This window comes from Carcharodon carcharias, chromosome 17 (genome assembly GCF_017639515.1).
Source record: "Carcharodon carcharias isolate sCarCar2 chromosome 17, sCarCar2.pri, whole genome shotgun sequence".
NCBI lineage: Eukaryota > Metazoa > Chordata > Chondrichthyes > Lamniformes > Lamnidae > Carcharodon > Carcharodon carcharias.
This window is the reverse complement of record NC_054483.1, coordinates 65,719,316-65,735,176: the sequence shown is the minus strand read 5'-3', so window position 1 is coordinate 65,735,176 and position 15,861 is coordinate 65,719,316. Positions and strand designations below refer to the sequence as shown.

Sequence of the window (15,861 nt, the reverse complement as noted above, 5' to 3'; positions counted from 1 at the left end):
AGGCTCAAGGGGCCAAATGGCCTACTCCTGCTCTTAATTCATATGCAAGCCTGTTTCATTTTTGTTTTTTTGACTATAGAATTCACAAACCAATGACCATGTTCAGTGACTGAGTTATTAGGTTTGGGCTCCCTTAGATATGGAATGAAGAGAGAAGAGCCTATGCGACACAAGGGACTTGGAAAATTGAGGAAATGTAACAGCACATGTATTGAAGCATTGCATAACTCACATTATCACACTGCTGTGATCCCAAGATAACATTTTAATATATTTTTGGAGGTGAGTTGTCCAGTTAAGTTTCCTGTTAGCATTTGCTACTTATGCAATTCCAACACTAAAACCTGCAAAAGGAGAATTTGAAAAAGACCAAAAGTAAAGAAATATGTCTAAATGTAAATTTAAGGTTGGGAATTACACAGTGATTATAAAATCCGAAACTCCATACTTAGAAGCCTGATATTCTCCAAATTGCTCCAATGTGTTTAAGCCTTGTAACATATTCTGAGATATCATTCTTCTCCATGATCTTGAAATTACATGGGATAATTGCATAAGAATGCTTAATGCCTTTGTTTGAAATTCCTCTCTGCTACTTTAGTGGAGAGGCTTAGCAGGTTAAAATAAATTGGTTGACACCTTGAATAAAATTAGGGGAAAAGCAGTTTCATACCAGTGTTATGCAATAGTCTGCACAGAAATACTTGAACATTGCAGCATGCAAACAGGCCAGGTGTCAACTAGTCTGTGCCAGCATTTACTCTCCACAGAGCAAATAATTCTAATCACATTTAACAATCCCCTTCCCATATCCTTTCATCCATTCCGTCTATTCAATTTAAATTTTGAATGTTGATTAGCTTCTACCTCGACCATTAACCCTACCCATTGTTCTAAATCTTTTATTTTGTGTTTATGGCGCTTTGTTCTTGACCTCAATTAACAGAAGCAGTCTGCTACTATCTAAAACAAAAACAGAATTACCTGGAAAAATTCAGCAGGTCTGGTAGCATCGGCGGAGAAGAAGAGTTGACGTTTCGAGTCCTCATGACCCTTCGACAGAACTGGTTTTTATCTCTGCTACTATCTATCCTGTCTCAGAATCTTTACAGTGCAGGAGGAGGCTGTTCGGCCCATCAAGTCGGCACTGGCTCGCTGAAAAAGCATTCTCTCTAATTCCACTCCCCTGCCTTATCCCTGTAACCTTGTGCAATCAAAATCCCTTTTGGATACCTCAATCAAACCTGCCTCCATGACCCTTTCAGGAAGTTTGTTCCAGACTTCAACCACCCTCTGGGTGAAAATTTTTCCTCACATCATTTCTACTCCTTTTGTCCATTATTTTGAATCTGTGCCCTCTAGCTCTTGATGTACTCTTGAGCAGGAACAGTTTCTCACTATTTACCTTGTCTATACCCCTCGGGATCTTGAATACCGCTATCAAGACTCCTCTGAGCGCGTTTTCTCCAAGGAAAATGGACCCAACCTCTCCAATCTATCCTCATAGCTACAGTTCATTATCCCTGGAATCATTCTTGTGTATCTCCACTGCCTTCATCTTTCCTCAAGTATGGCACCTAGAACTGGATGCAGTACTCCAGATGAGGCCTAACTAGCATCTTATATAAGTTTAACATGACCTCCTTATTCTTGTACCAAATGCCCCATTAATAAAGCCTAAGACACTATATGCTTTATTAACATGGCCTAGCATCTTCAATGACTTATGTACATATACACCAAAGTCCCTTTGTTGCTGCATATCCTTTAGAGTTTCTCCCTTATACCGTCTCTCCACCTTCTTCCTGCCAAAATGAATCACCTCACTTCTCTGCATTGAGCTTCATCTATCAGTCTGCCCAATCTACCAATATGTCTGACCTTTTGTAACAAGAATATTCTCATCACAGTTGACAATGCTTCCAGTCTTGTATTATCCACAAATTTTGAAACCATGCCCTGCATACCACAATCTAGTTCATTAATATATATCAGCATGAGCAAGGGTCTCAACACTGATCCCTGGGGAACTCCGCTATAGATCTTCCTCCAGTCTGAAAAACAACCATTTATTACTACTGTCTCCTGTTGCTCAGTCAATTTCTTATCCAAGTGCCTACTTTCCCTTTTATCCATGAATTTTACTCATCTATTGTGGTACTGTATCAAGTGTCTTTAAAAAAAAAAAATCCACATACACTACATCAACAGCATTGCCCTTATCAACCTTCTGTTACCTCTTCAAAAAAAACTCCAAGTTAGTTAAACATGATTTTCCCTTAATGAATCTATGCTGGCTTCCCTTAATTACCCTGCACCTGTCTAAGTGACTATTGATTTTTGCCCTGAACTATAGTTTCCAGAAGCTTCCTTATGATGAAGTCAAACCGGCTGGTCTGTAGTTGCCGGCTTTATCCTTGCACCCCTTTTTGAACAAGGGTGTAACATGCACAATTCTCCAGTCTTCTGGCACCACTCCTGCGTCTAAGGAAGACTGGAAGATTATCACTAGTGCCTCTTAAATTTCCACTCTCGCCTCCCTCAGTACCCTTGGATGCATCTAATCTGGGCCTGGTAGTTTTTCAATTTTAAGTAAAGATAGCCTTAGCCTTTTTCATACCTCCTCCTTCTCGATTTGTAAATTCAAGTGTACCAGTTATCACCTCTCATGTCAGCCTGGGTAACATCCTCTTCCTTGTAAAAACAGATGCAAAGTACTTGTTTAAAACCCCTGCTACTTCTCCTGCCTCCACATGCAAGTCTCCTCCCTAATTGGCCCCACCTTTTTACTATTTATGTGCTTATAGAACATGGGATTCTCTCTTATGTCCACTGCCAGCCACTTTTCATATTCTCTCCTTGCTTTTCTGATTTAGTTTTTTTTTCTCTATGGTCCTTCTATTTCAGCCTGATTTTCCATTGTATTTTCTACCTGACATCTGTCATAGGTGTACTTCTTCCTTTCCATCTTCACCTCTATTTCTCTCATCATCCAGGGTTTTCTAGAGTTTTTTGTCCAACCTTTCCCTTCAAGGGACTATACCTTGACATTACTTGTAACACTGTCTCTTGGAAGGTAGCCCATTGTTCAGCCACTGTCTTTTCCGCCAACATGTAATTCCAACTCCCTCAACAGGTGCATTTTCATCCCATCGAAATTGGCTTTCCCCCCAATTAATTATCCCTGCTCTGGATTGCTCCATATCCTTCCCCATGACCAACCTAAACCTTACGCTACAATGGTCATTGTCCCCTAAATGCCCTCCCACTATTAATTGATCCACTTGGGCCAACTCATTCTTCAGGTCCAGGTCCAATGGTGCCTGCCCTCTCATTGGACCAGAAACGTCCTGCTGCAGAAAATGATCTTGAACACACTCCAGGAACACTCACCCTTGTCCCTTTGCAGTTTTGGTCTCCTTACCAAAGGAACAATATACTTGCCAGAAAGGGAGTGTAACGAAGGTTCACCAGACTCATTCCTGGGATGGCAGGATTGTCTTATGAGGAAACAGTGAGGAGACAGGGCCTGTGAATGAGGTGCTGTCATTGAAACATCTAAAATTCTTAGAGCTCAACAAGTTATTGAACTAGAAAATCACATTGTGTTGTATTCATTCTTGGGTGTTGCTGACAAAGACCATAAGACATAGGAGCAGAAATTAGGCCATTCGGCCCATCGAGTCTGCTCCGCCATTCAATCATGACTGATAAGTTTCTCAACCCCATTCTCCCGCATTCTACCCGTAACCTTTGATCCCCTTACCAATCAAGAACGTGTCTATCCCAGTCTTAAATATACTCAATGACCTGGCCTCCACAGCCTTCAGTGGCAATGAATTCCATAGATTCACCACTCTCTGGCTAAAGAAGTTTCTCTTCATCTTTGTTCTGAAAGGTCTTCCCTTTACACTGAGGCTGTGCCTTCGGGTCCTAGTCTCTCCTACTAATGGAAACATCTTCCCCACTTCCACTCTATCCAGGCCTTTCAGTATTCTGTAAGTTTCAATCAGATCCCCCTTATCCTTCTAAACTCCATTGAGTATAGACCCAGAGTCCTCAAAGATGCAGGAAAAATGTTTCCCCTGGCTGGGCAAGTCTAGAACCAGGGGACACAGTTTCAGAATGAGGGGTAGGCCATTTGGTACTGAGATGGTGAGTGTGATGATGTCTATATTTTTGTATTTCTTTGTTTAAAAATATATTCTGTGTAGGTAAGGATAAAGCTGTGTGTATCCAGGTATAATCAAAGGAGGTCTGACAACATCTGTGGAGAGAAAGACGGAGTTAACGTTTGAGTCCAGGTGACTCTTCTTCGAACTGAAGAGTCATATGGACTCGAAACATTAACTCTGTCTTTCTCTCCAGAGATGCTGTCAGACCTGCAGAGTTTTTCCAGCAGTTTTTGTTTGATTTCCAGCATCCACGGTATTTTGCTTTTAATCAAAGGAGAGATTGAGGAGTCAGATTGCCTGTGAAATCTAAGGGATGAAAGACTAAAGGTGTTATCTTCTTGCATTTGGTAATGGGGGCCTTATGGTGGGTCTTAACTTGCAAGTAAACAGAGTAGACCTGAAATTTGCATATGGGGACAAGTGTTGAAATTGATTTGTAGCTGTTGCAGTTCAAAGGTAACAAAGAACTGTTGCATTTTACAGAAACAGGGGCAGGGGTTTTAAATTTTATTGGCTCAAATTAAGAAGGAAAATAGGAACAGGAAAGGTTTTAATATTTGGGAAGCTGAGTTTTCAAAGGGATATTTGAAGACAATGGAGATGAAAGGGGTACTAATGAAAACAGGTTTTTGGCTATAGTGAGTTGCTGTGGGGAAAGCTCCTGCTGAAAGGCAACTCCTGTGTGTTTGGAGTATGCTGAAAAAGCAGTGAAAGTCTTTTTAGTTGGAAAAAGCAACTTTTGTGCCAGGAGACCATTTGACCTGCAACTTTTTTTTCCCCCTTTTGGGGATAAAACCCACATCAGTATGGGTTTGTTCTGGAAAGTCATGGAATTGCACTTCTGTTTTAAAAATAAAAGCAATTTCTCAGTTTGGGTAATACTTCCTGGATTTTATGGTTAAGAATTTATAAGGACTTGCCAAAAAGATAGTTTTATTTTTGTAAGATTTTTCTGACCGGGTATCTTTTTTCTTCTTTTAAAACTTGATGAATTAAAATGTTTATCATCACTGGAGACCTATGCTTATGTGTTCAGTGGCTTTCCATCTTCACTTCTCCAATTAGACGAGGTGGATTTTAACTTAATGCTGAACAAGCCAGATCTTAACATCAACTACCGTCATAACATGAGTTCCTTCACTCGAGAGGGTGGTAAATCATTGTAATCCTCTACCCCAGAGGGCTGTGGAAGCTCAGTCATTGATTATGACAATAGATTTTTGTGATGGAGGAAGCACTGAGGGTGGCAAGGGTGTTGAGATAGAAAATCAGCCATGATCTAACCAAATAGCAGAACAGGCCCAATGGGGCCGAGTGGCCGACTCCTCACCTCTAATTCCTATATTTCTTGGTAGCAGAGCCATTCACCTGTCCCCATAACTATCAAATTCACAATTACTGCTGTATTCCACCCACTGTCCAATCTGTTATTGTACAGTGTGAAGCTCAATGCTGCACTCCCTTTGTGGTGTTGTCATTCCCATCCCCACTGCCACCAGAATTCAATGCTTTTTTAATTTGTTCCTAGGATGAGTATTACTGACAAGGTCAGGATTCATTGCCCATCCCTAATTGCCCTTGAAAAAAGTGGTGGTCAACTGCTGCAGTCCATGTGGTGTAGGTACACCCACAGTGCTGTTACCCAGCGACAGTGAAGGAACGGTAGTATAATTCCAAATCCGCATAGTGAGTGACTTAGGGAGGGACTTGCAGGTGTGGTATTCTCATCCATCTGTTGCCCTTGTCCTTCTAGTATTGGTGCCAATCAAGCAGGTCTTGCCACCCTCAGTGCTCCCCACAAGTGGTGTCCAACATGGGGGGTGAGCCAGTACTTCTCCATGTTGAACACCACCTAGAGGAAGCACTAAGGGTGGCAAGGGTGCAGAATGTACTCTGGGTGGGTGACTTCAATGTCCATCACCGAGTGGCTCGGTAACTTTCCATGGCAAGGAGGCAAAAGTATGTGGAGCGCAGAGGGCAACAGATCGATCGGTGCCACGTTACCTTGAACTCCCCTCCCAGCATGTCATCACCCTGACTTTGACATGTCCTGCAGTTCCAGCACTGCACCAAGGTGCAGCTCCTCCAGGTTGCCCCCAAAACAATAATGTGGGTCTCAGTGTACCACATGCTGCGGGTGCAGAACCCACCTCTTCAACACCCTCTGAGTGACCTCGGCATGGGCAATATCTGCTGGCCCACCCAGCGAAGGACACTGAAATGGCCAAGTCCTAAATGACATAAGTGACTAGACTGGGTCTGCGGCAGGTGATGAGGCAAAACATACTCTACCTCATCCTCACCAACCTGCCTGCCACAGATGCATCTGTCCATGACAGTATAGATAGAAGCGACCACTGCACAGTCATTGTGGAGACAAAGTCCCATCCTTAAATTGAGGATACTCTCCATGTTGTGTGGCACTACCACTGTGCTAAATAGATATTGAACAGATCTAGCAACTCGTCCTTTTACAATTATAAATACTTTAAACATAGGAACTTTTTATCTTCTTTCACAGGATGTGGGCTTCGCTGGCTAGGCCAGCATTTATTGCCCATCCCTAGTTGCCCTTGAGAAGTTGATGGTGAGCTGCCTCCTTGAACTGCTGCAGTCCATGTGGTGTAGGTACACCAACAGTGCTGCTAGGAAGGGAATTCCTGGATTTTGACCCAGTGACTGTGAAGGAACGGCGATATATTTCCAAGTCAGGATGGTAACTGACTTGAGGGAAACTTCCAGGTGGTGGTATTCCCATCTATCTGCTGCCCTTGTCCTTCTAGGTGTTAGTGGCCATGGGCTTGGATCGCTGCCTGTGATTGGGTCCACCCCGCCATTTTACGTGGGCGGGCCAATTAAGGCCTGGCCAGCATGAATCGCGGGTCCGAAGGACAGCGAGAGTGGGCGGGCAGCGGTGGGGCTGCAATGATTGCCGGGTCTAATGGTGACCCATTTATATATTTAAAAAAAAAAAAGCTGCTGCAGCCTTTCAAAGGCTGATGAACATGGCTACTGGCAGGGTTCCCCAGAGTGCTGCTGGTGAGCAGGCCAGGCAGGAGGGTAGGGCCAGGGGCACAGTGCCCCTCATTTTTCAGATGATTGCCTTGTTGCCCTTGAAGGCACAGCGGGAGGTGCTGGTTCCCCTGGACGGGAGGAGGAGGAGCCCCCCCCCCCCCGCCCCCCCACCACATGACCAAACATGCCTGGGAGGAGGTGGTGGAGATAGTGAGCTCCCACAATGTGGTATGAGGCACGTGGATCCAGTGTCGCAAGCACTTCAATGACCTCTTGTGCTCGGGAAGGGTGAGTACCATATTGGCATTGGTCATTTAACCCAGCAGGTAGGCTTTCCCCCCCACTACCCACCACAGTCTGAGTGTAGTGGCTGCATTGAATCATTGACAGCAAGTGTCCTTCGCTGGGTGGGCCAGCAGATATTGCCCATGCCTAGGTCACCCTGAGAGGGTGTTGAAGAGGTCGGTTCTGCACCCGCAGCATGTGGTACACTGAGACCCACATTATTGTTTTGGGGGCAACCTGGAGGAGCTGCACCTAGGCACAGTGCTGGAACTGCAGGACATGTGAAAGTCAGGATGATGACATGCTGGGAGGGGAGCTTCAACGTAACATGGCACCGATTGATCTGTTGCCCTCTGTGGGTGGGGGGGAGGCACTGGAGCCCTGATACGTCCCACTCTGGTTGGGGTGGGCTATGCATGAAGAGAATCCAGGTACAATGCAGTTCCCTCCTTTTCAGGAGAAGAATACACATAATGTCACCGAGCAGGTGAGGACTGGCAGAGGGCCGGCCCTGGTGGCGATGCTTACCTGGTTAGAGCAGGAGACCCTGGATCTGGAGAGGTGCCATGTGCCCAGGTCCACTGGTGTTGGTGAGGCTAGTGTGCCACAGGCAGGTATGTTTTCTCAGCACTGAGGTTACCATTGTTCTCCCAACAGCCATGGTAGTGCTGAATGTCCAATGATTGAAGTTTGCAACATGGCTTGACCATTGCTTATGGAAGGATGAGTGCATAATGATCAGGGGACAGGGATGCAGATTGACATTGTCTCCACGTTAACTGATCCTTGTTCTTCCTTTCAGCATCAGCGGAGCAGGGCCGGGAGAAGAAGCAGCAGGGGCCCCCCTCTCACCTGAGAGCCCTGAAGTCTTGGATTCATCAGCATCACACCCTCTCTGCCAGGCAGGCACCAGCACAGATACTAGCACCTCAGTGGGAATTAGATCATCAGCTAGTGGCCCGGGGCACAGGGGTGAGGGCACTTAGTCGCTGGAGGAGCTAGCAGAGACAGAGTGCTCATGGCGCCAGCAGTTGGACAACTGTAGGGGACCAGGCATGTGCTCAGTCTGTGCCTGATGATGCATCTCTGGAGTTGTCCACGACGCAGAAAATGCGGCCGAGTGTGCGGGAGCGTCTGGTGGAGATGCATGAGGCTATGCCTGGCTTGGTGTCCGTGGTGGAGGAGGCTATGTGGACTACCGCAGAAGCAATGAGCCTCATGGCTGAGCATCATGCGTCCTCGATGGAGAGAGTGGCGAATCTTGTGGAGAGGCTCCACCAGGAGAACAATCGGGGCTTCCTGGGGATGCGCTCAGACCAGTAAGCCCTCGCATTGGCACTGACCAGCTGAGGTTAATGCCAGTGTGGGAGATGGTCTGGGCACCAAGTTTCCCAACTCTGTGCCCATCCATCTACGGTGAGCAGAGGGGTCTGAAGCAACCTCGTGTCAACACAGCAGCTGCCAGTTGTCTCTGGGCTCCTCTCGGGGCACTTTGTCCCTCTGCCAGTGACCGTTGCATCCAGTGAGACTGGGAAAGCTGTGGAACTGGCAGCTCCCTCCCAGGCGGGGCCAGCACAAGCTCCAGAGGCCAGAGGACAACCGCCAAGGTCAGAGGCCAACAGGACAGCAGAGTGAGCAGGCTGTCTCAGATGCCACTCCCAGCGAGGGGGCAGCATCGAGATGTAGCACCCGAATACATAAACATAAACCCGTGGTGTGCCTAAGGTTCTTTATCACTGGTGCTTTTGTGTTAGCCCGAGATGAGGTCTTTGAGTTGGTGTGATGTTGAACACATTTGTCATTTTGTTTTCTTAAGTTCCTTTGGTTGTAATATTAAATTCAGACATGTCACCATGGCTGAGGGTGCCTCTTCTTCTACAGGTGGATGGTTTCCAAAAATGTTCTGAGTGATTTGTGGGACATTCAGCTTTTATTAACAAGGCCCTTAGTTAATGTTCCTATCCAGGCAAATTTTGCACTTAGGTATGGAGCCGGCAGCCCAGGCTTGTCCTGGAGGTCCATATGTGATGTGCTAGCTGAAGGTTCATTGGATTAAAGCCTCCCCGGTGTCCTTGCCAGCGTCTAACCCCTCATTTCCCTGTCCATGCTCATCCTGGGACTCACTGCTGGACTCGTGTGCAACCGCAGACACTGCGCCTACGTCCTCATTGTTCACAGCGTCCCCCCCTTTCCAGCGCAAGAATGTGCTGCAACCGCCATCAGTGACACACTATCTTGAAGGGTACTGGAGTGCGCCCCCGAGCAGTCCAGACATCAGAAGCGCATATTGAGAAGACCGAGGGTTCTCTCCACCACAGCCCTTGTGGAGGCGTGGCTCCTATTGTAGTGCTGCTCAGCTTCTGTTCTTAGATGGCGGAGAGGTGTTATGAGCCACTTTGAGGGGATAGCCCTTGTCACCCAGCAGCCATCCATCCAGCCAGGCTGGAGCACTGAAGAGTCCCGGCAGCTGGGAGTGTCTCAGGATGCAGGTGTCATGGGAGCTGCCGGGGTACCTTGCACAGACTTGTAGAATCAGCATCCTGTGATCACACACTATCTGCACGTTCATGGAGTGGAAGCCCTTCCTGTTGATTAAGACACCAGGCTCACCTGCTGGTGCCTTGATGGCCACGTGTACAGTCTATTGCACCCTGGATTTGGGGGAAGCCAGCAATGGCTGCGAAGCCTCTGGTTCACTGCCTGACTAGCCTGGTCGCAGCAGAAGTGGATGGTCAATGAACAGTGTCTGTAACCTGCTTGACACCATGTGAGGACAGCTGATTGGGAGACACCACAAAGATCACCCACCGAGCCCTGGAAGGAGCCAGAGGCATAGTAAGTTGAGGGCAGCTGTGACCTTCAGATCCACTGGCATGGGGTGTCCACCCACAAAGTTCGCAGAGATCTCAGGCCCAATCATCTGACAGATATAGTTGACCGTCTCCCTTGAGAGATGGATCCTCCTTCGGCACTACACCCCAGACATATTGAGGTAGCTGCTTCGCCACCAGTATACCTTGGTAGGATGGTGGCATCTTCTGTGGCCCCTCATGCCTTGGACTACCTCTTGGCCCTGCGCCCCTTGTGCCTGTGCCTGCACTAGACCTCCCAAAGATGGTTCCCCTGGTGGCTGTGCACTCCTGGCCTCCTCCTTTCCCACCCCGCGCCCCCCCCCACCCCCCCCCCCCCCCTTTCTCCTCAGGAGGTGCCTCCAATGGAGAGTTCAGCTCCCATTCCCAGGCTAAGGGAAGGCTTCCTAAAACCTGCAGACCCAGGAATGATTCTTCACTGCAGAGTGTAGACCTGAAGGTTGAGAGGCCAGACCAAGCAGCTGGTGTGCGTTTTGAAGTATTGCAGATCACACAGGCAAGTATCAGTAACTTTGCAAATTTAAATATTTGACACAGCACACCTGCAACCCCACTGAGCCCTCTTATCCTGCCTGTGGATGAGGTTTATACAAATGTCTCCTACCCACCTTCCCATTGTGCCCACGCACTGACCCAAAGATTGCATGGGTGCCAAAATCGCTGTTGATTGGCGCCTCAAGGACCTTAAGTGGCCTGTTAATGGTGGGTGCGTATAGGATATCATCACATGCCCACCCAACAAAATATTGCAATGGCGCGTGGTGACATCACCTGATGTCACTGCGCATCATTTTACATGTGGGTCCCGCCCATGCATGCCAGTGGGAAAATTCTGGCCTTAGTGAATTCCTGCCTTAGTGAAATCCTGCAGTGCATCTTGTAGATGGTTCACCACTGCTACTGTGCATTGGTGGTGGAAGGAGTGAATGTTTGTGGATGTGATGCCAATCAAACAGACTGCTTTGTCTTGGACAGTGTCCAGCTTCTTGAGTGTTCTAGGAGCTGCACTCATCCAGGCAAGTGGGGAGTATTCCATCACATTCCTGACTTGTGTCTTGTAGATGGTGGACAGGTTCTGGGGCTAGTCCAGTTCAGTTTCTGGTCAATGGTAACCCCCAGGATGATATTGGGGGGATTCACTGGTAATGCCATTGAACATCAAGGGGCAATGGTTGGATTCTCTCTTGTTCTAGATGGTCATAGCCTGACACTTGTGTGGCATGAATGTTACTTGCCACTTGTCAGCCCAAGCCTGGATATTGTCCAGGTCTTGCTGAGTTTGGACATGGACTGCTATAATGTAAATTTGGCATAGTCAGCAGGATCTGAGTGATTATGTGGAAGAAAAAGGCAGATTCTAGTGTCCCTGAGGATGATAGCATATGTTGGGTGCCAGGATAGACTACCTCAGATCATTTTGGGGTAGTAGTGAATATGTAAGCTAAAGTGAGACCACCCGAAAGTTGGGACAATGAATAGTGCAAAGAAGTTACCTTACGCTATTAAGGACTGATTGGAGGAAGTGGGCTTTTCCAAGCGGAAAAGTTCTAGTCAAGTGGGGTGGATTCTGCTTACTGCAGTGCGATATCTTGCACGGGAAAATGAAAGACAGGCAAAAGAGTAAGGAAAAGACAACCCGATTGCAGGAGCAGAATGTTGCTCTCGTTGAAGTAGCGCACAAGGTTGAGGATCAGCAAACTCAAGTGGCTGTACAACTGGCCACTGTATAGTAAAGGAGAGCAATGCGAAGAAACTGGAAGGTAGATCTAGTGAAAGTATGGGCGTTGCTGACGTCCAATTGGGACCCTGGCTGTGGTTGGGGATATTTCCTACTCTTCAGATGAGTAGGAGTGGATGGACAGAGAGGAGGATAAAGGGGGTCCAGAAGTCTGTCTCCTTTTATAATAATGAAAATGCAGGTGGGAGTGAATCAGAGACAGCCACAGCAAACGCCGGTGGCTAGAGATTATACCTTCAATTAACTAGCTGAACTATCTATTTGGTTTAAACAGAAACCGGGCTTGGCTTACAAGGTCATGGGACAGTGGTGCCAGCGTGATGGTGACAGACTGAGAATTACTTAACATGGGAGCAATATCAAATAATCCCATGATTAACCATGTATTGCTTGGGGTGCAGCTGGGGATGATTAACTCATTGATGACATGGTTGGACATTGCATTTAGAAGCCACTACCCAGATGCTGTGGACTGGGATGACAGGCAGGCAGCCTGGACTAATGTGACCCAAATAGGGATTTATACCGCAAACTTTCAGAGACCAGATCATGAGCTTTTTATGGCTGGTATGCGAAATCGATTAATGCAACACAGTCCTCCACACTTAAAAGGCGCTTTGTTAGGTCCAGCACAAGGACAACCAGTGGGAACTGTGGTAATGTTGTTAGGAGATGTCGAAGAAAGGGAGCGAGAGCCAGAGTCACAAATAGTGGAGAAAGGAAACCCAGAGGAGATTAAAATAGGAATAGTGGTATTGGGAAGAAGATGACCAGATTAGAGATGTTTACAGCTCTCCTTGAAGTTGGGGGTACCTAGAGAAGAAATAGATGGTATCTTGACTGGCTCTATATATGTGTTATGGAAAAAACAATGTGGGGGTAAAAGGGAGCTGAGTGCACCTCTGGTGTGGGAAGTGGTGTCTGACTACAGAAATCGGATAAGTCTCATAATAAAGGCAATCAGGGAGAGCCACCAAAGCAGCCGAAACTGAGATTGTACCCTGATTTAGAGGAGTTAGGAAACAGGAAAGTTAGTTATCCAACATAGGGATGTGGCATGGAGACTGAGGTATGATGAACAAAGAGAGTTGAGCCTGGAGACCTGAGGCCACATGTGCCGATTACAATATATTGGAATAACGGGAATAGACAATATGTAATGGTTCTTATGGATACGGGAGCCAAGGTGACATTAATTTAAGGAAATCCTGGAAAACATGAGGGCATATGGATGGTAGTAAATGGGTTTGGAGGCGCCAAGAGCCTGGTAGTTAGAACTAATATATGGTTAGCTATTGATAATAGACCACCAAAGATAGTCCTGGTATTGATCACTGAAATCGCAGAATATATTGTTAGAATGGACCTTTTACAAGGACTGAATATCCAAGTACCCATGGGACGTGTTGCATTTGGGGTCCTTAAGGTAACAGTTTTGGCTGGGGCTGCAAAATGGGAACCTTTGCACATACCCCCGCCAATTAAAAATAGTAAATGTAAAGCAATATAGACTGCTTGGGCGGGGGGGGGTCACGGGAATCTCTCACATAATTGAGGGTTTAATGGAAGCAAAAATATTGAGACCAGCAGTGTACAATAGTCCAGGTTGGCCAGTAAAGAAACCAGATGGGAGTTGGCAAATGATAGTAGACTACAGACAATTGAACAAATATGCCCCACCATTAATAGCCACCATCCCCAATATTGTAACCTTGGTAGAAAGACTATCACAAGGTATGGATGAATGGTATGCTGTGATTGATTTGGCCAATGCATTCTTCTCCATTTGCTTGGATGAAGAATCCCAGAATCAGTTTGCTTTCACATGGGATGCTAGGCAATATACTTTTCAAAGACTGCCCCAGGGTTATCTACATAGTCCAACTCTGTCATGGGTTGATAGCACGTGATTTGGAAAGTTGTAACCTCTCCCCAGGAATTAGCATCACCTACTATATTGATATTCTAATCTGAGGATCAACTAAAGAGATAGTCGGGGAAGCTTTGGCTACATTGGTGCAACATATAAGAAACAGAGGATGGGAAATCAATCCCAAGAAAATCCAGGGACCCAGCAAAACAGTTGTTCCTGGGAATACAGTGGACAAGAGAAGAGCGAATTATACCAGATAAAATGAAAGATAACTGAGATATACAAGCCCCTACAACAAAAGAGTTGACCCAATGGTTTATAAAGAGTATTGGGGACAACATATTCACCATCTAACGAGTTTGCTACAGCCAATTTATAAGGTAACGAGAAAGAAAATTGCCTTTGAATGGGGACCAAAGCAACAATGGGTCTTTGAGACAGCAAAAGAAGCTGTGTTGACCACTATACCTCTAGCCCCAAAGGTTGCAGGACACTCTTTAGAATTGCAAGTATCAGTCGAGCAGAATGTGGCGACCTGGAGCCTATGGCAGAATTTGCCAGGGAGACCAGCTCCATTGGGATTCTGGTCATGGAAAATACCAGAAGCTGCAACAAATTACTCTCCATTCGAAAAACAACAGTTGGTATGCTACTGGGATCTGATAGAAACTGAAGAATTGACCAGTCCAGACAAAATTATTCTTAGGCCAGTTATCCCTATCGTGACTTGGATACTATCTGAAAGTACCAACAATAAAATTGGATGAGCACAGCAAAGCTTGATCGTGAAATGGAAATGGTACATTGAGGATAGAGTGGCTAAGGCAAGGGATGGGGTTAGTCAAATATATGAGGAAGTGGCTAACTACCCTATTGACCCTAAGACTATTGCTACCCAGCCTCCACCTCTACCTGAATCTCCTGTTAAATGGGGTCAAATGCATGAAGTTTGGAAAATAAGGACCTAGGGCATGTAAGGTCGGCTATGTATTGCCGAGGCAGATGTATCTGGAAAGCTGTGGCGTTTAATCCAAAAATCCAGACACTCTTAGAAGGTACTGACGGCTCTAGTCAATATGCTGAACTAAAGGCGGTAATCCTTGCCTTAGAACATGATCAAGAAGGACCAGCAGTACATATTTACACTGACTCGTGGGCAGTAGCCAATGGAATGGCAGTCTGGATGCCAAAGTGGAAGGATAATCAATGGGTGATACATGGAAAACCCCTTTGGGGAAAAGACTTGTGGGTTTGGATATGGGAAGAAGCACTTAAGAGACAGTTGTATGTAAATCATGTGGACGCCCACATGAAAACTACCATACCCACTAGCACGAACAATGCGAATGTTGATGAGATGACAAGAGTTCGAGCTATTGAAGTTCAGCAGTTTGCACAATGGGCTCATCAGAAATCTGGACACCTAGGGGTGGCAGGAACCTGACAATGGGCATCTGACAGAAGAATCCCAGTTGCACATGATACCACACGAATGGTAGTTGAATGCTCAACATGCAAGAATGTGAAACAATTCCCACTATAGAAGAAACTCTTAGGACAGATAAAAGTAGGGGTGGGACCAGGGCAGATTGATTATATAGGGCCCTTACCCCTTCAGCAATGATATCAGTTGTACTTAAAATGGTAGATACATACTCAGGTTATATGGTCACCCATCCCACTGTGAAAGCAAACCAAGCTGCAACAATAAAAGGGTTAGAGCATCTTGTGCAGAGATACGCTGTCCCTAATGAAATACAATCAGATAATGGCTCACGCTTTGCCAGACAAGAAGTCGGGCATTGGAATTTTGTGGGTGTATCATACGCCACGTTATCCACAGGCCTCAGGATTAATTGAATGAATAAATGGGCTATTGAAGAAAGATATCAAATTGCTAACCCC

General features: G+C 46.2%; 2 protein-coding genes across 2 annotated transcripts in view; both read left to right on the top strand.

Moving 5' to 3' along the window:
* The window catches only part of LOC121289648, a 498,843-nt gene that overhangs the window by 14,591 nt on the left and 468,391 nt on the right, over positions 1 to 15,861 (top strand). The gene's annotated exons all lie outside the window — the stretch shown is intronic.
* LOC121289649 (ribonuclease H-like) lies at positions 14,942 to 15,400 on the top strand. Its single transcript, XM_041209275.1, has one exon. It carries the CDS (start codon positions 14,942 to 14,944, stop codon positions 15,398 to 15,400), a length of 459 nt encoding a protein of 152 aa, XP_041065209.1.

Coding starts and splice junctions, on each gene's coding strand:
- LOC121289649 (XM_041209275.1), top strand. CDS start 14,942: ATGTATTGCCGAGGCAGATGTATCTGGAAAGCTGTGGCGTTTAATCCA.